The following is a 25,207-nucleotide window of genomic DNA, read 5'->3' as shown; positions in this document are numbered from 1 at the left end:
TAGCTGGGACTACAGGCGCCCGCCACCACGCCCGGCTAGTTTTTGTATTTTTTAGTAGAGATGGGGTTTCACTGTGTTAGCCAGGATGGTCTCAATCTCCTGACCTCGTGATCCGCCCGTCTCGGCCTCCCAAAGTGCTGGGATTATAGGCTTGAGCCATCGGCAACCTCTCCTATTTTTCTTACCTTGCCTCCCTCTTCTCTTTATTCACATCTTTCACTAACATTTTAATGTTGTTTTTGTTATATGTTTGTCCTTACTTTTCCTTCAAGAGGATGAAAATTATATATGTGTATATATGTGTATTATCTCTGAAATAAGTATCAAAAAAACCTATAGTTTTAACTTGTTTTTACTTTATAGCTGACCTCATTTATTTTTATAGTAAAATAGAAACATCTAATTATTCAAGATTACCAGTCCTACTAAGCCTATAATACCGCTTAAAATGCAATCAGTTTAAACTGTTAAGAGAAAAAAAGAAGGTGCTAGCATGTAAACAAGAAAGAATATGAATATAATATCCATACTACTTATATTGCTAAAAATAACACTAAACATTTAAAATCAATTACCTACAGGGGAGGTAAGGATAGGATGGAATAAAGGGGACAGGAATGAAAATACAACTTCTCTAAATATAAATAATGAATAGTTTTGATTTTGGAATTATATAAATGCTTACACATTCAAAAGTAAAATTTTAAAAAGCAATCCCTGAAAATTGAAAAGAAATTGAAACAAATCTAACTGCATTTGGTGATGCAAACACACAGAGAAACAAGTATTTCAAGATATTTTAGAAATATACATATTGACTACACACATAGTGGAATATATTAATGTCCAAGAGAGCTGCCCAGAATTTTTTTTTATTTTACTTTAAGTTCTAGGGTACATGTGCACAATGTGCAGGTTGGTTACATATGTATACATGTGCCATGTTGGTGTGCTGCACCCATTAACTCATCATTTACATGAGGCATATCTCCTAATGCCAGAAATTTAAATTTCATTCAGTAGGCTGATTGTTAGTAATTCTAGTTTTAATATTTTGAAACTATTTTTATGTATTATCAGATATAGCAAATAATAATAATATTGTTCTTAAGAATGATTTTCAGTAGAAAAGACAACAGTTACAAATGTAAAATCAGAATTTAAATAAAAATAGTATCTTAACTTCAGCTGGGTTCAATATATATAGTCCCCTCCAAAATATATAGTCCCTGGTTCTTTCCACTAAAATCAATAACATAATAAAACTAAGCAACCCTAAAACCCATACAGTGATCTCTAAATATTATTCTTCACTAAAAGGATCAGTTATTTTGAGAAATGTCTGATTAATTATGAATTTATTTAAAAGTTTAGTGTTATTTTTAGTAAATGTTCAATTCCATTCCTCAAAAGACCTCTAGAACAAACAAGCAAACAAAAAAAAAAAAAACAGGATGAGCATGGAAAAACAATGCAGAAGAAGAGGAGAGAGAGGCTTTTCTAGTTTGTAAGAGTTATAACCACCCCCAAGATGAAATCAGGTCAAACAAACAAAACCATGAATCTAGCTACATATCAATTGATGTAGCAAAATTACTGTCTATCCAAGACGGTATGAGGAACTCTTTTGCACAGATAGGCAAACACTCTGTTTTGAGTGACAATGCGATCTTCTTCCTCCTTTCTTAATCTATAGACTTCCATTTGCAAAGAAGCAATAGTTTCTTGTTGCTCCGTTCGTTTTTTCTTATAATGCTGGCACTTCACCTATAAGATATTTTTTAAAAACATAATTATGATATGTACATCTAGGACATGCTATCCTAACCATATTGTACACAAAGGCATCTCCATAGTTTCTATTGAGCTGTTTCATTCAAGAACTTCAGTATTGAGGCTGTTTTTAAATGAGTATAAGCTCTAGGAACATTAATATATCATAAACCTGAAAAAATACAAGTCAAATAGCTATAAAATGGGGAAACTACAGTTCATAACTGCAAGCATTCAAGACATTTCTTACCAAGTAAAGGAACTCAAGAATTTCCATAAAACTGGTATAATTTTATGTTTAAGTTTACATTAAAACAATAATCAGGAAAGAATCAATATTAATTCGGGATTGCAAATGGTGTAGTCAACTTAGGCATTCATGCAATGTGGGCGACTGCAAACTCACAGTAAGTCCATAATCAAGAAATTATCATCAAGAAATAATCAGGGAGAACGACATCACCAAAATGGCAGAGTTGAAGCAATCTGACTTCACTTCCCCCAAGAGAAAACCAAAAGCCAATATCCAATGCCAAGATTATTACCAGCAATATCCCAGAACTCAAATCTAAGGATGGGACAATCCCCGGGACCACAAAAAGAAGTGAAAAAATTTCAAGCAGATGGTAAGAGAATCGGACTTCTGTAACTGTGATGCCTCTCCCCTAATCTGCAAGGAAAATTTTCCCCAGACTCAGTTTCTACACTGGAAAAAGTGAGATCAACACCAACTTCCCTACCATCTTGGGTTCCTTGCAGGAGAACTGTTCCTGCCTCAACCCACAGAAAGCATCACAAGTGCCTACAGGAAGAAAAACTCCTGAGAGCAACCAAAGACAAAGATGGGAGGTGGGAATAGCAGCAACCGCAGTCTGCAAAATCTGCTTGGTTTCTCAGCCAAAGAAGATGCTAAATCAGAGTAGCTGTTCAGCATCACCACACTGTAGGAGATACACTCTACAGGCTTGCTGGGTATGAAATCCTAGCCAGCTTTTCCACACAGCTGGAGTATCCCATTTGGGATCTCCCCAACCTAGGACCATCAGTACTCTGAACGCTTGCCAGAGCTGTGGCAAACCTGGACATGAGCGGCCATCTAGTACCAAGGAGGAGGCAGTGACCTAGCATAAAGGAAATTCAACAGGTGAATTGTAAAGAACCTCTATGTAAAAATATCCAAGAAAAACCCAAACAAGCCAGACAGTGAAAACTGAAATAACTAATCCTTCAACGAGAAGACATAGATATATGTCCACAGGAAACAACAGCAAACAAGGAACCATGACCCCCCCAAGATGGAAAAAGGAGCCAGTGACTTACCCTAACGAGACAGTGATGTGAGATTCTTCAGATCAAGAATTCTTTTTCTTTTTTTTTTTTTAAGTCATCTGGTTCTGGGCCTTTATTTGTTCAGAGGTTTTGATTATTGACATAATCCATTGTTACACATCTACTAAAGTTTTTTACTTCTTCTTGAGTCAGTTTTGGCAATGTCTGTGTTGCTAGAAATTTGTCCATTTCATCTAAGTTAGCTAATCTGTAGTCATATAATTGTTCAAAGTATAGTCTTATAATCATTGCTTTAATGGAGGGGTGGAGGTTTAGGGTTTACTACCTTACAACTTTCAGTGATGTTAAATCTTTTCTATCATTGTTCTTGTTGGTTTGAGACAGAGTCTCACTGTCGCCCAGGCTGGAGTGCAGTGGCATGATCTCGGCTTACTGCATCTTCCACCTCCTAGGTTCAAGTGATTCTCCTGCCTCACCCGAGTTGCTGGGATTACAGGCATGTACCATCATACCTGGATTTTTGTATTTTTAGTAGAGACAGGGTTTCACCATGTTGGCCAGGCTGGTCTGACCTCAAGCGATCCTCTTGCCTTGGCCTCCGAAATTGCTGGGATTATAGGCGTGAGCCACCCAGCCCTTTTTATCACTGTTAAAGAATTTTAATGTTGTATCTGTATATTCCTTAATCATTGCTTCTTCCTAATCCCTGTCTGCCCAAGATTCAAAAACTCAGTGAACTCCAATATAACACAGGAAATCAATTGAGAAATCTATCAGTGAAATTTTTAAAAGGTATTGAAATAATAACTTTAAAAAAAAAATCAAACAGAAATCCTGGGACTGAGAAATACATTCCCTGAACTGAAAAATGCATTAGAGGCTTTTAATAGCAGATGGATCAAGCAGAGTAAAGAATCAGTGAGCTTGAAGACAGGCTACTTGAAAATACACAGAGAATAAAAAGAAAAAAGAATACCTACAAAATATAGAAAATCACCTCAAAAGAGCAAATCTAAGAATCATTGGCCTTCAAGAGGGAGTTGAGAAAGAGCAAGGGGTAGAATTTACACAGAGATATAAACATCCATGAACAGGAAGGTCAAAGATCACCAAACAGATTCAATTCAAATAAGCCTACCCCAAGGCATAGAACAAATTCTCACCTGGGCAATACCATACTGGACATAGGAATGAGTAAAGATTTCATGACAAAGACACCAAAAGCAATTGCAACAGAAGCAAAAATTGACAAATGGGATCTAATTAAACTTAAGAGCTTCTGCATAGCAAAAGTAACAAACAGACAACCTACAGAATGGGAGGAAACATCTGAAATTATGCATCCGACAAAGGTCTAACAGCCAGCATCTATAAGGAATTAAATTTACAAGAGAAAAACAAATTCATTAAAAAGTCGGCAAGGGACATGAATAGACACTTTTCAAAAGAAGACATACATGCAGGCAATGAGCATGAAAAAAAAAAGCTTAGGCAGGGCGCAGTGGCTCATGCCTGTAATTTCAACACTTTGGGAGGCTGAGGCGAGTGGATCACCTGAGGCCAGGAGTTTGAGACCAGCCCAGCCAACATGGTGAAACCCACTCTCTACTAAAAACTAAAAAATTATTCAGATGTGGTGGCACACACCTGTAGTCTCAGCTACTCAGGAGGCTGAGGGAGGGAAATTGCTTGAACCCAGAAGGTTGCAGTGAGCTGAGACCACACCACTGCACTCCAGCCTAGGCAACACAGCAAGACTATGTTAAAAAAAAAAAAAAAAAAAAATCCTCAATATCACTGATCATTAGAGAAACGCAAATCAAAACCACAATGAGATACCATCTCATACCAGTCAGAAGGCTATTATTAAAAAGTAAAAAAATAACAGATGCTGGCAAGGTTGCAGAGGAAAGGGAACACTTATACACTGTTAGTGGGAGTGTAAATTATTTCAGCCATCGTGGAAAGCAGTATGGCAATTCCTCAAAGAACTAAAAGCAGAACTACCATTTGATGCAGCAATCTCATTATTGGGTATATACCCAGAAGAATACAAATCATTCTACCATAAAGACACATGCACAAATGTTCACTGCAGCACTATTCACAACAGCAAAAACATAGAATCAACCGAAATACTCATCAATGGTAGACTGGACAAAGTGGTACATACACACCATGGAATACTATACAGCCATAAAAAAAGAACAAGATCATGTCTTTTGCAAGAACATGGATGGAGCTGAAGGGCATTATCCTTAGCAAACTAATGCAGAACAGAAAACCAAATACTACTTGTTCTCACTTATAAGTGGGAACTAAATGATGAGAACTTGTGAACACAAAGAAGGTAACAACAGACACTGGGGTGGAGGGTGGGAGAAGGAAGAGAAGCAGAAAAGATAACTATTGGGTACTGGGCTTAATGCCTAGGTGATGAACAAATCTGTACAACAAACCCCCATGGGACAAGTTTACCTATGTAACAAAACTTCACATTTACCCAAATCTAAAAGTTTAATAAATAAGTACATTCTCAAAGTCAAGCACAAAGAGAAGATCCTAAAAGCATCAAGAGAAAACAAGTAAACAACATATAAAGAAGCTCTGATTTATCTGGCAATAGAATCCTCAGCAGAAAGCATACAGATCAGGAGGGAGTGAAATGACATTCAAAGTGGTACTGAAAGAAAAAGAAAAAGAAACACGTGTCAACCAAGAATATTCTTCTCAGCAAAGCTATCTTTGAAATACGAAGGAGATAAAGCCTTTACCAGGACAAGCAAACACTTGAAAGGGACTCATAAGAAATGCTAAAGGCGGCCGGGCGCGGTGGCTCAAGCCTGTAATCCCAGCACTTTGGGAGGCCGAGGTGGGCGGATCCCAAGGTCAGGAGATCGAGACCACAGTGAAACCCCAGTGAAACCCCGTCTCTACTAAAAATACAAAAAATAAGCCGGGCGCGGTGGCGGGCGCCTGTAGTCCCAGCTACTCAGGAGGCTGAGCCAGGAGAATGGCGTGAATCCGGGAGGCAGAGCTTGCAGTGAGCCGAGATCGTGCCACCGCACTCCAGCCTGGGCGACAGAGCAAGACTCCGTCTCAAAAAAAAAAAAAAAAAAAAAGAAATGCTAAAGGGAGTTCTTCACTATGAAAGAGAAGGACACCACATGCAAAAACAAAAAAACATTTGAAAGTATAAAACCCATTGGTAAAAGTGAGTATACAGACAAACACAGAATACTCTAATAATATACTTGTAGTGTGTAATCCAGTCATATCTCTGGTATGAATACTAAAAGACAAATCTACTTAAAACAATAGACTGGGCACAGTGGCTCATGCCTATAATCCCAGAACTTTGGGAGGCAGAGGCAGGCAGACTGTTTGAGATCGGAAATTTGAGACCAGCCAGGGTAATATGGCAAAGCCCCGTCTCCACCAAAAATACAAAAAGTTAGCTGGGTGTCATAGCACGCACCTATGATCTCAGCTACTTAAGAGGCTGAGGTGGGAGTGTCAGGATCTTTAGCATGTCACTTCACCAGTCAGAAACCCCTGTGGCCAGTGGCACCTCTGCTTGAGTTTTGCTCACACCTGCTGGGCTTGTTCTGCCCACTCAGCCCAGCAGGCTGTACTCAGCTTGTGCTACCAGCCCAGACCCCCCCGCCTGTCAAGGGCAAGCCAGGTGCAGAGTAGTGAGGGGTGTGTGAGTGAGCAAGTGTGGGGTCCGGCTACGTGCACAGCCAGGCACACTGACTGTTGCAGTGAGGCAGGCAGCTCCAGCCACCAGCATAGGCACTGGCTCCATGCAAGGCTGTGACTGGACCAGATGTACTGCAAGCGGCTTCCACTGTGGGCACCAATGTCTGGAAAAGGGGAATGAAGTGGTACCTGAAAGCTCAGAGATGCCAGGAACCACAAAGCCCCAAAGAGGGTGTTACAGTGTGTCAGAGCCCTGGCTCTGGGAGTCCTGAGGTCTAGGATCCCAGAAGAGTCACAAATCTTCTCTCCTTGTCGCCTGCAGCACAACAAGTTGGGGGATGTGTTTCAGGTGGCACATGTTTCAGCCCATTTGTGTTACCGCTGTTTCAGTCCCACTGCCCTGCTCTGGCCAGTGGCTCCGGGCCTGGCCTGGCCCCACAGCTGCTTCCCATTGCATGGGGCAGCCACCAGGTGCCAGTGGAGGGTGGGAGGCCTATGGTGTGACAGCAGCTCTGGCTCAGGAATCCTGAGGTCTGGGCCCCTAGAAAGGTCACCACTCTTCACTCATGCAGTATTTGTGTGTCACCACCCACAGCCTGGCAAGTCGGCCAGGAATGTGTTACAGCTCCTTTCACTCTCACCATTCAGCAAGTCCCAAGTTCTTGTCCTGTGTCCAGGAAGAATGAGGTCACATAGACAACTGGAAGGTGAACAAGGTGGAGAGAAGCCTTATTGAGTGATGGAACAGCTCTTAGTAGAGAGGAGACCCTGAGTGGGCAGCTCCTATCCACAGTTAGGTAGTCCCAATGAGTTGATGAGTCCCTGAGTCTAGCTGAGCCTTGGGTTTTTACAGGCTCAGAAGGGAGGGAGTATGTGCTAACTGGTCCATGGGCAGCCATAGGAAGGCCTGGAAAAAGCATCATCCAATTGGCCAAAAGGCATCAAGTAAGTTCTCACTCCAGGCTGCAGACTCCACCTGGCACTGGCAGCCTGGCCTCCAGGCTTCAGGCTGTCCTTGGCTTGAAGGTGAGATTTCACTGAGGACTTGCCCCTTCCGCCTAGGAACCTGTCTGCCTCTCACCGCCATCAACATGCCATCTGTGGTACCCAGGCTGTCCGCAGAGGGGTGCCCACAGGCCCACGTGAAGCTGCCTACAACCTTCCCATCTCCCTTCCACACTCATTGGCGCCCAAACTCTGTGGGGAGCCAAGGTAGTAGGGGGCTGGCAGGTCAGCACCACCCTGAGTGTGCACACACCTGACTGGGTCATGACAGCACCTGCGCTCAGCCACAACTTTGCTCTACACCAGAGTGGGTACTGGTAGTGAAGGGAGGCCAAGGAGTGGGAGCAAGTACTTCCAAGTCTGAGGGGGCAGGGGGCTTTCCAGGCCCATAAGAGGGCAGGGATGCCCAAGTCCAAAGCTGTGGTTAGGCAGCTGCAGCTATGCCTGGGAGCACAGGGTCCCCACTGGGATCACCTGTTCCTAGCCCCTGATGGCTCCATGGAGCACGCAGCCCTGGCCACACCCCTCCACTGCTGGCTTCCTCACAGCAGTTGCTTCAGATTTGCTGCCACCTCTATCAAGAGGATAGCTTGAGCCTGGGAGGCGGAGGTTGCAGTGAACCGAGATTGCACCACTGCACTCCAACCTGGGTGACAGAGTGAGACCCCATCTCAAAAAAAGCAAAAACCAAAAAGCTCCCCCCAAAAAATAACTACAGTAACTTTTTAAGATATACGTAATATAAAAAGATGTAAACTGAGACAACAAAAAGTCATAATGTGATGGAGTAGAAGTGTAGAATGTTTTAGTTTTTCCTTTGTTTGTTTCTATTATTTGTGATCAAGGCAAGCTATCTGTTTAAAGTAACTTGTCCAGGCACAGGCTCACGCCTGTAATCTCCACACTTTGAGAAGCTAAAGCAGGAGAACTGCTTGAGGCCAGGAGTTAAAGACCGACCTGGCCAACATAGTGAGATCGCCATCTCTTTTAAAAACTCTGTAACTTAAAAAATAACTTGTTACATCTATAAAATGTTTCTTTTTTAAAACCTCATGGTTGACTACCAAGCAAAAATATAACAGGTACACTAAAAAAAAAGCAAAAAAATTAAAACAACTAAAAAAGAAGAAAATCACCTGACCACAAAAAAGGAAGAAAACACAATGAGATATCGTATCACTCCAGTTAGAATGGCTATTACTCAAAAGACAAAAAAAAAAAAAAAAATACTGGGGAGGATATGGAGAAAGAAGAATCCTTGTACACTATAGGTGGGAATGAAAACTAGTACAACTACTATGGAGAACAGTACGGAGGTTCCTCAAAAAACTAAACCATATGATCCAGCAAACCCACTACTGAGTGTGTATGTATGTATGTACATATGTATGTATGTGTGTATGCATACACACATGTTATATATATAATATAAATATATTGAAGAGATATTTGTACTCTCTTATTACAGCACTATTCACAACAGCCAAAATATGGATTCAACCTAGGTATCCATCAATGGATGATTGAAAAAAGAAAATGTGGTATATGTACACAAATGGAATATTATTCAGCCATAAAAATGAATGAAATCCTGTCACGTGCAGCTACATGGATGAAAATGAAAGTCATTACATTAAATGAAATAAGCCAGGCCCTGAAAGACAACTATTGCACATTCTCACTCAAATGTGGAAACCAAAAAAGCACATCTCAGAAAGACAGAGCAAAACAGTGGTTAACAGAGGCTACAAAAAGTAGGAGGGAATGGGGAAATGAAGAGAGGTTGATTAATGGGTACAACAATACAGATACATAGAAGGAATAAGATGTAGTGTATGACAGCACAGTAGGTTGACCATATTAACGATAATCTATTATATATTTCAAAATAGTTGGAAGAGAAGAATTCTAATGTTTCCAACATTAAAAAACATAAATATTTGAGGTGATAGATATCTCATTTACCCTGATTTGATAATTACACATTATATGAGTATGTCAAAATATCTCATGTAGCATGAAAATGGTTGCAGGAAGTCAGGGACCCCAAACAGAGGGACCAGCTGGAGCCGTAGCAGATGAACATAAATTGTGAAGATTTAATGGACATTTATCAGTTCCCCAAATTAATACTTTTATAATTTCTTATGCCTGTCTTTACTGCAATCTCTGAACAAAAATTGTGAAGACTTCATGGACATTTATCAGTTCCCAAATCTCTTATAATTTCTTATGCCTGTCTTTACTTTAATCTCTTAATCCTGTTATCTTCATAAGCTGAGAATGTACGTCACCTCAGGGCCACTATTGTACAAACTGATTGTAAAACATGTGTGTTTGAATAATATGAAATCAGTGCACCTTGCAAAAGAACAGAATAACAGCAATTTTCAGGGAACAAGGAAGGACAACCGTAAGGTCTGACTGCCTGTGGGGTCGGGCAGAATACAGCCATATTTTTCTTCTTGCAGAGAGCCTATAAAAGGACATGCAAGTAGGAGAGATATCACTGAATTATTTTCCCAGCAAGGAATATTAATAATTAATACCCTGGGGAAGGAATGCATTCCTTGGGGGAGGTCTGTAAATGGACGCTCTGGGAGTGTATGTCTTATGCGGTTGAGATAAGGACTGAAATATGCCCTGGTCTCCTGCAGTACCCTCAGGCTTACTAGGATTGGGAAATTCCAGCCTGGTAAATTTGAAGTCAGACTGGTTCTCTGCTCTTGAATCCTGTTTTCTGTTGTTTAAGATATTTATCAAGACAAAATGTGCACAGCTGAAAACAGACCCTCATTAGTAATTCTAATTTTGCCCTTTGCCTTGTGATCTTTGCTTTGCCCTTTGCCTTGTCATCTTTATTGCCCTTTAAAGCATGTGATCTTTGTGACTTACTCCCTGTTCATACACCTCCTCCCCTTTTAAAGTATTTAATAAAAACCTGCTGGTTTTGCGGCTCAGGGGACATCACAGACCTACTGATATGTGATGTCACCCCCGGAGGCCCAGCTGTAAAATTTCTCTCTTGGTACTCTTTCTCTTTATTTCTCAGACCAGCCGACACTTAGGGAAAATAGAAAGAATCTATGTTGAAATATTGGGGGCAGGTTCCCCCAATAGAAAATATGTATAGCTATATGTATCAATAAAAAACAGTCAGTATGTACCCTAAGATTTATACAAAGGAATATGTATCTTCAACAATTTATTCTCTTGTTATCAGCAAGATATCACTTGCCTGGTTTCCCGTTATTCTCTAGCTTCCATCCCTCAGTATCCTTTTAAAGCTCATTATCAAAAAGCACTGTCATAGCCAGACAAGGTGGCTCATGCCCGTAATCCCAGCACTTTGGGAGGCTGAGGCGGGCAGATCCCTTGAGGTTAGGAGTTCGAGATCAGCCTGGCCAATATGGTGAAAACCTGTCTCTACTGAAAATACAAAAATTAGCTGGGCGTGGTGGTGGGTGCCTGTAGTCCCAGCTACTCAGGAGGCTGAGGCACAAGAATTGCAGGAGGTGGAGGCTGCAGTGAGCTGAGATGGTGCCACTGCATTCCAGCCTGTGTGACAAAGCAAGTCTCCATCTCAAAACAAATAAACAAACAAACAAAAAACAAAAAACACTATCACCCTTATTAATATACTTTTCATAAATGAAAAAGACTCACTGAAAATCCTTTTCCCTACCTGGCCTGTACAATACTGACATAAATCTCTTACAGAACAGACAACCATGTCTAAGCACATGTTCATGTGCCCATGGTATAATGTTTGCTGAGACTTAGCAACCCTCAGAGGAAAAAGGGTTCTCAGCTTCTGGTACTATTTCATCTTATAAGATGAAAAATGAAATGAAATTAAATTGAAATGAAATAACGAAACTGAAATGAAATAAAAAAATGGATGTGACCTGTGGCTACTCCAGTACCATGGGTTACATCCAGAAGGAATCCTCTGCCTCAGCCCTTCCTAGAAGCCAGGCAGGGCCTCTGCAGCCAAGTGATGAGGGTGTCAGTCCGTCAGTCCCACCTGTTTCTACAGGTTAAGCCATGAACTAGAACTAGAAATTGAGTTTTGCAAAACTGTAGGATAGAAAAGCAATATAGCAGTCCTCCTTATCCATGGGGGATACATTCCAGGACCCTCAGTGGATACGCAAAACTTCAAATAGTACTGAACCCAATTGCCATCAATTGGAAATTACGAGTTTATGAGTTTCTGCTTATGACTTCCACCAACAAATTAATAGCCTTTTCCATCTTAACTGCGATATTACTCACTGCGGCCATAACAGTTGCAGTTTGAGGTGTGATAGCAAAATTAGCACTAATTTATTTTTCCTTTGTCAGGATAACATAGAAGATTCATTCTCACCATAGATCTTAGCAACCTCAGCAATTTTTTTCTTTCTTTATTAAGCCAAGAACTTTCACCTTTTCACTTAAAGGAAGCACTTCACAGCTTCTCTTTGGCATATCCAAATTGCCAGCATCATTCCTCTTGCACCTTGGGCCTATTATTAAGTAAGATAAGGGTTACCTGAATACAAGTACTGTGATACTGCGACAGTAGATCTGATAACCAAGACAGTTACCAAGTGACTAATGGGCAGGTAGCACATACAGTGTGGATAAGGTGGAAAAGGGATGATTCATGTCCTGAAAGGGACTGAACAAGATTGTGTGAGATTTCATCACGCTACTCAGAATAGTGTACAATTTTAAACTTATGAACTATTTATTTCTGGAATTTTCTATTTAATATTTTCAGGCTGCAATTTACTGACCACAGGGAACTGAAACCACAAAAAGCAAAATCATGGATGAGGGGGAACTACTGTATACAAAAATCAGTTGGGTATCTCCTAATTCATTGTACCAGGCTAACATTATCCTGATACCAAAGCCAGAGATACTACAAAAAGAAGAGAGCTGCAGATGAATATCTATTGTGAATATGAATGCAAAAATCCTCAACAAAATATTAGCAGGCCAAATTCAACAGCATATTAAAAGGATTATATACCACAACCAAGTGGAATTCATCCTTGGAATGCAAAGATAGCTCAACATACAAAAAAATAAATCAATGTAATACATCACATTAGCACAATAAAGGAAAAAAGCCATATAATTATCTCAATTTTCAAAAATCCCAAAACACCCTTGGGAGAACTTTAGCCCCCAAAGCTAAACTCACTTCTTTGAGTTTCCTTTCTAAGATCATGGTATGTGCATAGCATCTTCCTCCAAATAGGAGTTTGATTTTATGTAAAATGCAATATATAAACTATCGTTTCTCCAACTCCTTAAACTAAGATTTTGGCTTGAGCTTCCCTGGTTATATCCAGGAGACTGGAAACCAGGTTGTGACCCAGCTCACTCTTTGGAATAAGATGCCTTAATCTTAGGCTTCAAATAATTCCCATTAATACTTTTTAAAATGCTATTCCCTGCATATGCAGATAAGCAGGCACATAAGGAAACAAGACACCATGAACTACAGCCTAAAGAAATAAGACATGGAAATTCTAGGGGAAAATGGCAGATAGGAGGCAGGACTAGATTGAAATTCCCACTCAGACGAACAAAGCAGTGGGTGGAGACTCACATCATGGACTTTTGCTCCAAAACTACTACAGGAATACACCAAAAAAGATGAGAAAATCCACAGATCCTCTGAAAGAAGCGGACTGCTCCTGCAGGACCTAGGAGACACCCCAAATATTGTGAATGCCCGAGCTATGAAAGTGGGAAACGGGGGATTGTCCACCCATGAATCCACAGCCTCACTGGGGAACCTGAAGGTCTAGCTCACAGGACAGGATTTGACTTTACCTGGAGGTGAGTCAAATTAGAGAGCTGAGCAAAATAAAGGGGTAGAGGAAGGAATGGGAAAAGCCCTGTGGGCTCTCTGGGTCCTCTGGGAAGCCATTTCTGACTTGTCTCACAGGGGTCCTTTGGGAGGGCTGACAGAGGAACTGGTAGTAGACCACACAGAGATGGAAACCTCCAGATGAACTTTCTAACAACTCCAACCAGACATGAAGCTTCCTGGCCAAACTCGGGGAAGGGCATGAATCTAGTGTGCAGATTTGACAAGCAGGGAGGCACGGAAGCCCTTCTTGCTTTCTCAGCTGGGAGGCTGGTAGCCTGAGGCAAATTCTCAGCTCTGCTCACTCACTGCCTAGAAACAAACTTGGTGCTGTTGGACTGGGGGGAGTGGGCATGATGGGAGTGAGATCAGCCTTTAGGGTTGTGTGGGAGCTGGGTGAGGCCTATAAACTGCCTGCTTTCCCCAACTTCCCTGACAATCTGCATGACACAGAAGAGGCAACCATAATCCTCCTAGGAACAGAACTCCATTGAACCATACCTCCATGCCCCACAACAGCTGCAGCAAGCCCTGCCCAAGGAGAATCTGAGCTCAGACAGCCTAACCCTGCCCCAACCTGATGGTCCTTCTCTATCCATTCTGGTAGCTGAAGACAAAAGGCATATTATCCTGGGAGTTCTAGGGCCCTGCCTACTGCCTGATCCCCAGTATATTACCACAGCTGATGCTCTCTTGAATGTGCCACCTCCTGGCAGGAGGTCAACCAGCATAAAAATAGTGCATTAAAACAACCAAAACTAAAAATCCTCACAGAGTCCATTTCATTCCCATGCCAGTTCCACCAGAGCAGATGCTGGTATCCACTGCTGAGAAACATGAAGACGGTTCACATCACAGGACTCCGTGCAGACAACCCCCAGTACCAGCCTGGAGCCTGGTAGCCCTGCTGGGTGGTCGGATCCAGAAGAGAAATAACAATCATTATAGCTCAGCTCTCAGGAAGCCACATCCCTGGGAAAAGGGAGACAGTACTACATCAAAGGAACACCCCGTGGTACAAAAGAATCTGAACTGCAGCTTTGAGCCCTAGACCTTCCCACTGACATAGCCTACCCAAATGAGAAGGAACCAGAAAAACAATTCTAATATGACAAAACAAGGCCATTTAACACTCCCCCAAAATTACTAGCTCACCAGCAATGGATCCAAACCAAGAAGAAATCCCTGATTTACCTGAAAAGAATTCAGAAGGGTGATTATTAAGCTAATCAAGGAGGCACCAGAGAAGGGTGAAGTCCAACTTTTAAAAAATTCAAAAAATGATTCAAGAAATGAGGAGAGAAATCTTCAGTGAAATAGATTGCATACATTTTTTGTTTTTTTGTTTTTTTGAGATGGAGTTTCACTCTTGTCGCCCAGGCTGGAGTGCAATGGCATGATCTCAGTCCACTGCAACCTCCACCTCCTGGGTTCAAGCGATTCTCCTGCCTCAGCATCCCAAGTAGCTGGGATTACAGGCATGTGCCACCACTCCCGGATAGTTTTGTATTTTTAGTAGAGATGAGGTTTCTCCATGTTGGCCAGGCTGGTCTCGAACTCCCGACCTCAGGTGATCCACCTGCCTCGGCCTCCCAAAGTGCTGGGATAACAGGCGAGAGCCACCGTGCCTGGCCGACTGCATAAATTAAAAAACAATCAGAACTTCAGGAAATAAAGGCCAAAGAGAAATGCAAAATGTTCTGGAAAGTCTCAGCAATAGAATCGAACAAGCAGAAGAAAGAACTTCAGGGCTTGAAGACAAGGTTTATCAATTAACTCAGTCCAACAATGACAAAGAAAAAAAGAACATAAGAATAGACAAGGTTTATGAATTAACCCAATCCAATAATGACAAAGAAAAAGAATAAAAGAAAATGAACAAAGTCTCCAAGAAGTTTGGGATTATGTTAAACGACCAAATCTAAGAATAGTTGTCGTGCCTGAGGAAGAAGAGAAATCTAAAAGTCTGGAAAGCATATCTAAGGGAATAATAGAGGAAAACTTCCCCAGCCTTGCTAAAGACATAGACATTCAAATACAAGAGGCTCAAAGAAATTCATCACAAAAAGATCATCGTCTAGGCACACTGTCATCGGGTTATTTAAAGTCAAGACAAAGGAAAGAATCTTAAGAGCTGTGAGGCAAAAGCACTAGGTAACTATAAAGGAAAATCTATCAGATTAACAGCAGATTTCTCAGCTGAACATCTATAAGCTAGAAGGGACTGGAGCCGTAAATTTAGCCTCCTTAAACAAAACAATTATCAGCCAAGAATTTTGTATCTAGCGAAGCTAAGCTTAACAAAGGAAAGATACAGTCTTTTTCAAACAAACAAATGCTAAGAGAATTCACCACTACCAAGCCAGCAATACAAGAACTGCTAAAAGAGCTCTAAATCTTTAAGCAAATCCTGAAAACACATCAAAACAGAACCTTTTCAAAGCATAAATCTCACAGGACCTATAAAACAAAAATACAATTAAAAAATCTGGCTGGGCACAGTGGTTCATGCCTGTAATCCCAGCACTTTGGGAGAACGAGGCAGGTGGATCACCTGACGTCAGGAGTTGAAGACCATCTTGGCCAACATCATGAAACCCCATCTCTACTAAATATACAAAAATTCGCTGGGCGTGGTGGCATGTGCCTGTAGTCCCAGCTACTCAGGAGGCTGAGGCAGAAGAATCACTTGAACCCAGGAGGCAGAGGTTGCAGTGAGCCGAGATCATGCCACTGCACTACAGCCTGGGCGACAAGAGCGAAACTCCATCTCAAAAACAAAAACAAAAAACAAACAAACAAACAAAAACACACAAAATATACAGGCAACAAATAGCACAATGAATGGAATAGCATCTCACATCTCGCTACTGACGTTGAATGTAAATGGCCTCAATGCTCCACTTAAAAGATACAGAATTGCACAACGGATAAGAATTCACCAATTATCTGCTGCCTTTAAGACACTCACCTAACATATAAGGACTCACATAAATGTTGGGTAAAGGGGTGAAAAAAGACATTCCATGCAAATGGACACCAAAAGTGAGTAGGAGTAGCTATTCTTATATCAAACAAAACAAACTTTAAAGTAACAGCAGTTAAAAAAGACAAACAAGGACATTATATAATGATAGAAAGCCTTGTCCAACAGGAAAATATCATAATCCTAAATATATATGCACCTAACCCTGGTGCTCCCAAATTTATGAAACAACTACTACTAGACCTAAGTAATGAGATAGTCAGCAACATAGTAATAGTGGGGGACTTCAATACTCCACTGACAGCACTAGACAGGTCATCAAGACAGAAAATCAACAAAGAAACAATGGATTTAAACTATACCCTGGAACAAATAAACTTAACAGATATTTACAAAACATTCTACCCAACAACTGTAGAATATACATTCTATTCATCAGCATATGGAACTTTCTCCAAGATAGACCATATGATAGGCCACAAAACAAGTCTCAAAAAATTTAAGAAAATTGAAATTACTCTCTCAGACCACAGTGGAATAAAACTGAACATCAACTCCAAAAAGGACCTTAAAAGCCATACAAATACATGGAAATTAAATAACCTGCTCCTGAATGATCATTGAGTCAACAATGAAATCAAGAAGGAAATTTAAAAATTCTTTGAACTGAGTGATACAGTGACATAACCTATCAAAACCTCTGGGATACAGTAAAGGTGGTGCCAAGAGGAAAATTCATAGCCTTAAATGCTTACACCAAAAAGTCTGAAAGAACACACATAGACAATCTAAGGTCACACCTCAAGGAACTAGAGAAACAAGAACAAACCTAACCCAAACCCAGCAGAAGAAAGGAAATAACCAAGATCAGAGCAGAGCTAAATGAAACTGAAACAAACAAACAAAAACACAAAAGATAAATGAAACAAAAAGTTGATTCTTTGAAAAGATAAATAAAATTGATAGACCACTAGCAAGATTAACCAAGAGAAGAAGAGAGAAGATCCAAATATGCTGAATTAGAAGTGAAATGGGAGATATCACAACCGACACCACAGAAATACAAAAGATCATTCAAGGCTACTATCAAAACTTGCATGCACATAAACTAGAAAACCTAGAGGAGATGGATAAATTCTTAGAAAGATACAACTTCTAGTTTAAATCAGGAAGAATTTGAAACCTTAGACAGACCAATAACAAGAAGAAAGAATGAAATACTAATTAAAAAAAAAATACCTGCCAGGCTCGGTGGCTCATGCCTGTAATCCCAGCACTTTGGGAGGCCAAGGTGGGCGGATCACAAGGTCAGGAGATTGAGACCATCCTGGCTAACATGGTGAAACCCCGTCTCTACTAAAAATACAAAAAAATTAGCCAGGCGTGGTGGTGGGCGCCTGTAGTCCCAGCTACTCGGGAGGCTGAGGCAGGAAAGTGGGGTGAACCCTGAAGGTGGAGCTTGCAGTGAGCCGAGGTCACACCACTGCACTCCAGCCTGGGTGACAGAGCGAGACTCCGTCTCAAAAAGAAAAAACAAAAAAGTACAGGACCACACAGATTCACAGCTGAATTCTACCAGACTTTCAAAGAAGAATTAGTGTCAATCCTATTGACACTATTCCAAAAGACAGAGAAAGAGGGAATCCTCCCTAAATCATTCTATAAAACCAGTATCACTCTAATATCAAAACTAGGAAAATATATAACAAAAAAAGAAAACTACAGACAAATATCTCTGATGAACGTAAGATGCAAAAATCGTTAACAAAATATGAGCTAAATGAACTTAACAGGATATGAAAAAGATAATCCACCATGATCAAGTGGGTTTTATACCAGGTATGCAGGGACAGTTTAACATACAAAAGTCAATAAATGTGATACACCACATAAACAGAATTAAAAATAAAAATCACATGATCATCTTGATAAACTCAGAAAAAGCATTTGACAAAATCCAGGCCAGGCATGGTAGCTCACACCTATAATCCCAAAACTTTGGGAGGCCGAGGTGGCGGATCACCTGAGGTCAGGAGTTCAAGACTAGCCTGGCCAACATGGTGAAACCCTGTTTCTACTAAAAATGCAAAAAATAGCCAGGCATGGTGGTGCATGCCTGTAATCCCAGCTACTCATGAGGCTGAGGCAGGAGAATCACTTGAAACTGGGAGGCGGGGATTTCAGTGAGCCAAGATCATGCCACTGTACTCTAGCCCGGACAACAGAGTGAGACTCCATATGAAGAAAAAAAAAATCCAGCATCCCTTTGTGATTAAACCCCTCAGCAGAATCAGCGTACAAGGGACATACCTCAAAGTAATAAAAGTCATCTATGATAAACCCACAGCCAACATAATACTGGAAAAGTATAATGAAAGCATTCCCTTTGGGAACTGGAACAAGACAAGGATGCCTACTCTCACCACTTCTATTGAGAACTGGAACACGACAAAGATGCCTACTCTCACCACTTCTATTCAACAATACTACTGGAAGTTCTAGTCAGAGCAATCAGACAAGAGAAAGAAATAAAGGGCACCCAAATCAGTAAACAGAAAGTCGAACTGTTGCTGTTCACTGACAATATGATTGTATACCTAGAAAACTCTGAAGAACTTTTCCAAAAAGCTCCCAGAACTGATAAATGAATTCAGCAAAGTTTCAGGAGACAAAATTAATGTACACAAATCAGTATCTCTCTGCTCTACACCAAGAGTGACCAAGCTGAGAATCAAATCAATAACCCCTTTTACAACAGCTGTGAAAATAAAATAAAATAAAGTACTTAAGAATATACCTAACCAAGGAGGTGAAAGACCTCTACAAGGAAAACTACAAAACACAGCTGAAAAAAGATCATTGACAACACAAACAAATGGAAACACCTCCTATGCTCATGGATGGGTAGAATCAATATTGTGAAAATTATCATACTGCCAAAAGCAATCTACAAATACAATGCAATTCTCATCAAAATACCACCATCATTCTTCACATAATTAGAAAAAACAATCCTAAAATTCACATGAAACCAAAAAAGAGCTCGCATAGCCAAAGCAAGACTAAGCAAAAAGAACCAATCTGGAGCATCACATTATCTGACTTCAAACTATACTATAATGCTATAGTCACCAAAACAGCATGGTCATGGTATAAAAATAGGCACAAAGACAAATGGAATAGAACAGAGAACTCAGAAATAAAGCCAAATACTTACAGCCAACTGATCTTCAACATAGCAAACAAAAACATAACGTAGGCAAAGGACATCCTATTCAGCAAATGGTGCTGGGATAATTGGCAAGCCACATGAAGAGGAATGAAACTGGATCCTCATCTCTGACCTTATGAAAAAATCAACTCAAGGCCGCATGCAGTGGTTCAAGCCTGTAATCCCAGCACTTTGTGAGGCGGGTGGATCATCTGAAGTCAAGAGTTCAAGACCAGCCTGGCGAACACCGTGAAACCACATCTCTACTAAAAATACACAAATTAGCTGGTCATGGTGGCAGGCACCTGTAATCCCACCTACTTGGGAGGATGAGGCAGGAGAATCACTTCTACCCAGTAGGTGGAGGTTGCAGTGAGCCGAGACTGTACCATTGCACTCCAGTCTGGGTGACAGATTGAGACTCCATTTCAAAAAAAAAAATCAACTCAAGATGGATCAAGGACTTAAATGATTTAAATCTAAGACCTGAACTATAAAAATTCTAGAAAATAGTATTGGAAAAACCCTTCTAGACACTGGATTAGGCAAAGATTTCATGAACAAGGACCCAAAAGCAAATGAAACACAAAGATAAGTAGGTGAGACTTAATTAAACTAAAGAGTTTTTGCACGGGAAAAGGAACAGTCAGCAGAGTAAACAGACAACCCACAGAGTGAGAAAAAATGGTCACAATCTATACATCCAACAAAGGACTAAGATCCAAAATCTACAAGAAACTCAAACAAATTAGCAAGAAAAAACAACTAATCCCATCAAAAAGTGAGCTAAGGATATGAATAGAGAATTCTCAAAAGAAGATATACAAATGGCCAACACATGAAAACATGCTCAACATCACCAATGGTAAGTGAAATGCAAATCAAAACCACAGTGTGATACCACCTCACTCCCACAAGAATGGCCATTATCAAAAAATCAAAAAACAACCGATGTTAGTGTGGATGTGGTGAAAAGGGAAAACTTCTACACTACTGGTTGGAATGTAAACTAGTACAACCACTATGGAAAACAGTCTGGAGATTCATTGAAGAACTAAAAGTAGAACTACCATTTGATACAGCAATCCCACTACTGGGCATCTACTCAGAGGAAAAGAAGTCATTATACAAACACACAATTTATATAATGTATAACATTATACAAAAGCACAATTCACAATTACAAAAATGTGGAACCAGCCCAAACACCCATCAATCAACAAGTACATAAAGAAACTGTGGTATACATACACGATGGAATACTACTCAGCCATAAAAATGAATGAATGAATGGCATTCACAACAATCTGGATAGGATTGTAGACTATTATTCTAAGTGAAGTAACTCAGGGATGGAAAACTGAACATATGTTCTCACTCATAAGTGGGAGCTAAGCTATGAGAATGAAAAGGCATGAGAATTGTACAACGGGCTGGGCGCGGTGGCTCACACCTGTAATCCCAACACTTTGGGAGGCCAACGTGGGTGGATCACAAGGTCAGGAGATCGAGACAATCCTGGCCAACATGGTGAAACTCCATCTCTACTAAAAATACAAAAATGGCCAGGCGCGGTGGCTCACACCTGTAATCCCAGCACTTTGGGAGGCCAAGGTGGGCGGATCACAAGGTCAGGAGATAGAGACCATAGTGGCTAACACAGTGAAACCCCATCTCTACTAAAAAAAAAAGAAAAAATACAAAAAATTAGCCGGGCATGGTGGTGCGTGCCTGTAGTCCCAGCTACTCGGAGGCTGAGACAGGAGAATGGCGTGAACCCGGAAGGCGGAGCTTGCAGTGAGTCGAGATCGTGCCACTGCACTCCTGCCTGGGCAACAAAGCGAGACTCCGTCTCAAAAAAAAAAAAAAAATTAGCTGGACATGGTGGCAGGAGCCTGTAGTCCCAGGTACTCAGGAGGCTGAGGCAGGAGAATTGCTTGAACCCAAGAGGCAGAGGTTGCAGTAAGCTGAGATCATGCCACTGCACTCCAGCCTGGGTGACAGAGTGAGACTCCGTCGCAAAAAAAAAAAAAAAAAGATACGATGGACTTTGGGAATTCAGCGGGGAAAGAGTGAAAAGGGGGTGAGGAATAAAAGACTACAAACTGGGTACAGTGTATACTGCTTGTGTGATGGGTGCACCAAACATTATAAATGTAACCAAAAACTACCTGTTCCCCCAAAGCCTATGGAAATTTAAAAAAATAATAATAAAAGAAACAAGATATAACAGGTCAAGCCCACAAAGAACATCCAACATTAGAATTATCAGACACAGACAATTTAGTGCCCAGCTAAACATACAAAAAATTAGCTGGGCACACACCTGTAATCCCAGCTACTCAGGTGACTGAGGTGAGAGGATCACTTGATCCCAGGAGGGATCCCAGGAGGGATCCCAGTAGTGCACCACTGCACTCTAGCTCTTAAGGAAGTAAAAGAGAATTCCTGTTCTGTAAATAATAGACTAGGTAATTCAGATCAATTCTCCTACTGAGAAAAACTTCAAAAACATGATCAAAAAATTTTTAAATCTGTTTGAAAGTGCTAACAAGGAAATGAAAATTACAGGGCCATGATTCTGGAGAAAAAGGAAAACCGGCCGGGTGTGGTGGCTCATGCCTGTAATCCCAGCATTTTGAGAGGCCGAGGCAGGTGGATCACCTGAGGTCAGGAGTTCGAGACCTGCCTGGCCAACATGGTGAAACCCTGTTTCCACTAAAAGTACAAAAACTAACTGGGTATGCTGGTGCACGCCTGTAATTTCAGCTACTCAGGAGGCTGAAGTGGGCAAATCGCGTGAACCTGGGAGGTGGAGGTGGCAGTGAGCTGAGATTGCACCACTGCACTCCAGGCTGAGAGACGGAGCAAGACATTGTCTCAAAACAGAAAAAGAAAAAAGAAAGAAAAGAAAAGAAAAAGAAAAAGGAAACCCAAAGTAGTGAGTCTAGCTTTTGGAGCCACATTTCCCACAAGTGTGTTTTCAGACACCTGAAAAGGTGTCAGAAGTTAAGAAGGTGACCAGAGATATTTTCACTTACGCCTGGCAGGGATATGAAAGAAAAATTAGACACGAAGGCCTAACAGAAGGGAAGGTCCTAGGAAACTTTTCACACTACACCCTAGGAATAATGATGAACTAGAAATATACTAGTTTTCTTTGGGACTGAGGTATATTTCAAATCATCACAATCTCTAAAGCTGGATTAAGACGATCCCAGATTACTAGTACACCTAGATGTCTACCAGAAGCAATCATGATTACCTCTAGGGTAAAATAACACCACAGCAGACCTCAACTTATTTCTACAGCAGCTCCTATACAAAGCTCAGCGCTCAATAAAAAACAATCAGGCACACCAAGAGTAAAAACAGCATAAAAGGAAATCTACAAAAACCACAGGCTATAAAAAATAATCCACTGAGAACCACAGTCAAATTATCAGACATACTGACTTTTAAAAATTGAGGTGAAGTTCACATAACATAAAATTAACCATTTTAAAGTGAACAATTCAGTAGCATCTAGGGTATTCACATTACGCAGCCACCACCTCTATCTTGTTCCCAAAATCAGACACAGATTTTAAAAATAAGTAAACTTAATATATTCAGAGACACAAAACAGAATTTCAGCAGAAAGCTGGAAACCAAAGCAAGGACACTAGAAATTCTAAAACTAAAAAACACAATAATCAAAAGAAAATATCCAGAATAAAGTATCAAAAGACAAAAGGAAGAAACATAAAGAATAAACATGAGCACGCCCAAGATGGCCGAATAGGAACAGCTCCAGCCTCCAGCTCCCAGCGTGAGCGACCCAGAAGACGGGTGATTTCTGCATTTTCAACTGAGGTACCGAGTTCATCTCACTGGGGCGTGTCGGACAGTTGGCACTGGTCTGCAGTGGACCAGCAAGAGCTGAAGCAGGGCGAGGCATCACCTCACCTGGGAAGCACAGGGGGAAGGGGATTCCTTTACCTAGCTAAAGGAAATTGAGACACACAACACCTGGAAAACCAGGTAACTCCCACCCTAATACTGTGCTTTACCAAGGGTCTTAGCAAACGGCACACCAAATTATATCCCACACCTGGCCCAGAGGGTCCCACGCCCACGGAGCCTTCCTCATTGCTAGCACAGCAGTCTGAGATCTAACTGCAAGGCAGCATCAAGGCTGGGGGAGGGGCGCATGCCATTGGTGAGGCTTAAGTAGGTAAACAAAGCCACAGGGAAGTTCGAATTGGGTGAAGCCCACCACAGCTCAAGGAGGCCAGCCTGCCTCTGTAGACTCCTCCTCTGGGGACAGGGCATAGCTAAACAAAAAGCAGCAGAAACCTCAGCAGAGGTAAATGCTCCTGTCTGACAACTTTGAAGAGAGCAGTGGATCTCCCAGCACAGAGGTTGAGATCTGAGAACGGACAGACTGCCTGCTCAAGTGGGTCCCTGAGCCCCGAGTAGCCTAACTGGGAGACATCCCCCACTAGGTGCAGACCAACACCTCACATGGCAGGGTACACCCTTGAGACGAAGCTTCCAGAGCAAGAATCAGACAGTAACACTCGCTGTTCAGCAATATTCTATCTTCTGCAGCCTCCACTGCTGATACCCAGGCAAACAGGGTCTGGAGTGGACCTCAAGCAAACTCCAACAGACCTACAGCTGAGGGTCCTGACTGTTAGAAGGAAAGCTAACAAACACAAAGGACACCCACACCAAAACCCCATCAGTACATCACCATCATCAAAGACCAAAGGTGGATAAAACCACAAAGATAGGGAAAAAGCAGTGCAGAAAAGCTAGAAATTTAAAAAATCAGAGCGCATCTCCCCCTCCAAAGGAACGCAACTCATCACCAACAATGGAACAAAGCTGTACAGAGAATGACTGATGAGTCGAGAGAAGAAGGCTTCAGTCGATCAAACTTCCAGAGCTTAAGGAGGAACCACGTAACCAGCGCAAAGAAACTAAAAACCTTGAAAAAAGAATGGATGAATGGATAACTAGAATAATCAATGGAGAGAAAACCTTAAAAGAACTGATAGAGATGAAAACTGTAACACGAGAACTACATAACAAATGCACAAGCTTCAGTAACCGACTCAATCAACTGGAAGAAAGAGTATCAGCAATTGAAGATCAAATGAATGAAATGAAGCGAGAAGACAAGTGTAGAGAAAAAAGAGTAAAAAGAAATGAACAAAGCCTCCAAGAAATATGGGATTATGTGAAAACACCAAATCTACGTCTGATTGGGGTGCCTGAAAGTGACAGGGAAAATGGAACCAAGTTGGAAAACACTCTTCAGAATATCATCCAGGAGAATTTCCCCAACCTAATAAGGCAGGCCAACATTCAAATTCAGGAA

General features: G+C 41.2%; 1 protein-coding gene across 4 annotated transcripts in view; it reads right to left on the bottom strand.

Annotated features, from left to right (window-relative positions):
• The window catches only part of CEP70 (centrosomal protein 70kDa), a 115,027-nt gene that overhangs the window by 33,970 nt on the left and 55,850 nt on the right, over window positions 1–25,207 (bottom strand). For all 4 annotated transcript variants that reach the window (XM_011958134.1, XM_011958135.1, XM_011958136.1 and 1 more), the window contains one exon: window positions 1,598–1,767. In XM_011958134.1, coding sequence (XP_011813524.1) covers window positions 1,598–1,767 — 170 coding nt within the window. The remainder of the gene's footprint in view (window positions 1–1,597; window positions 1,768–25,207) is intronic.

This window comes from Colobus angolensis, unplaced genomic scaffold (genome assembly GCF_000951035.1).
Source record: "Colobus angolensis palliatus isolate OR3802 unplaced genomic scaffold, Cang.pa_1.0 Scaffold46, whole genome shotgun sequence".
NCBI classification, from domain to species: Eukaryota; Metazoa; Chordata; class Mammalia; order Primates; family Cercopithecidae; genus Colobus; species Colobus angolensis.
The sequence above is the reverse complement of the archived record's forward strand: the minus strand, read 5'-3'. Positions and strand labels throughout refer to the sequence as shown.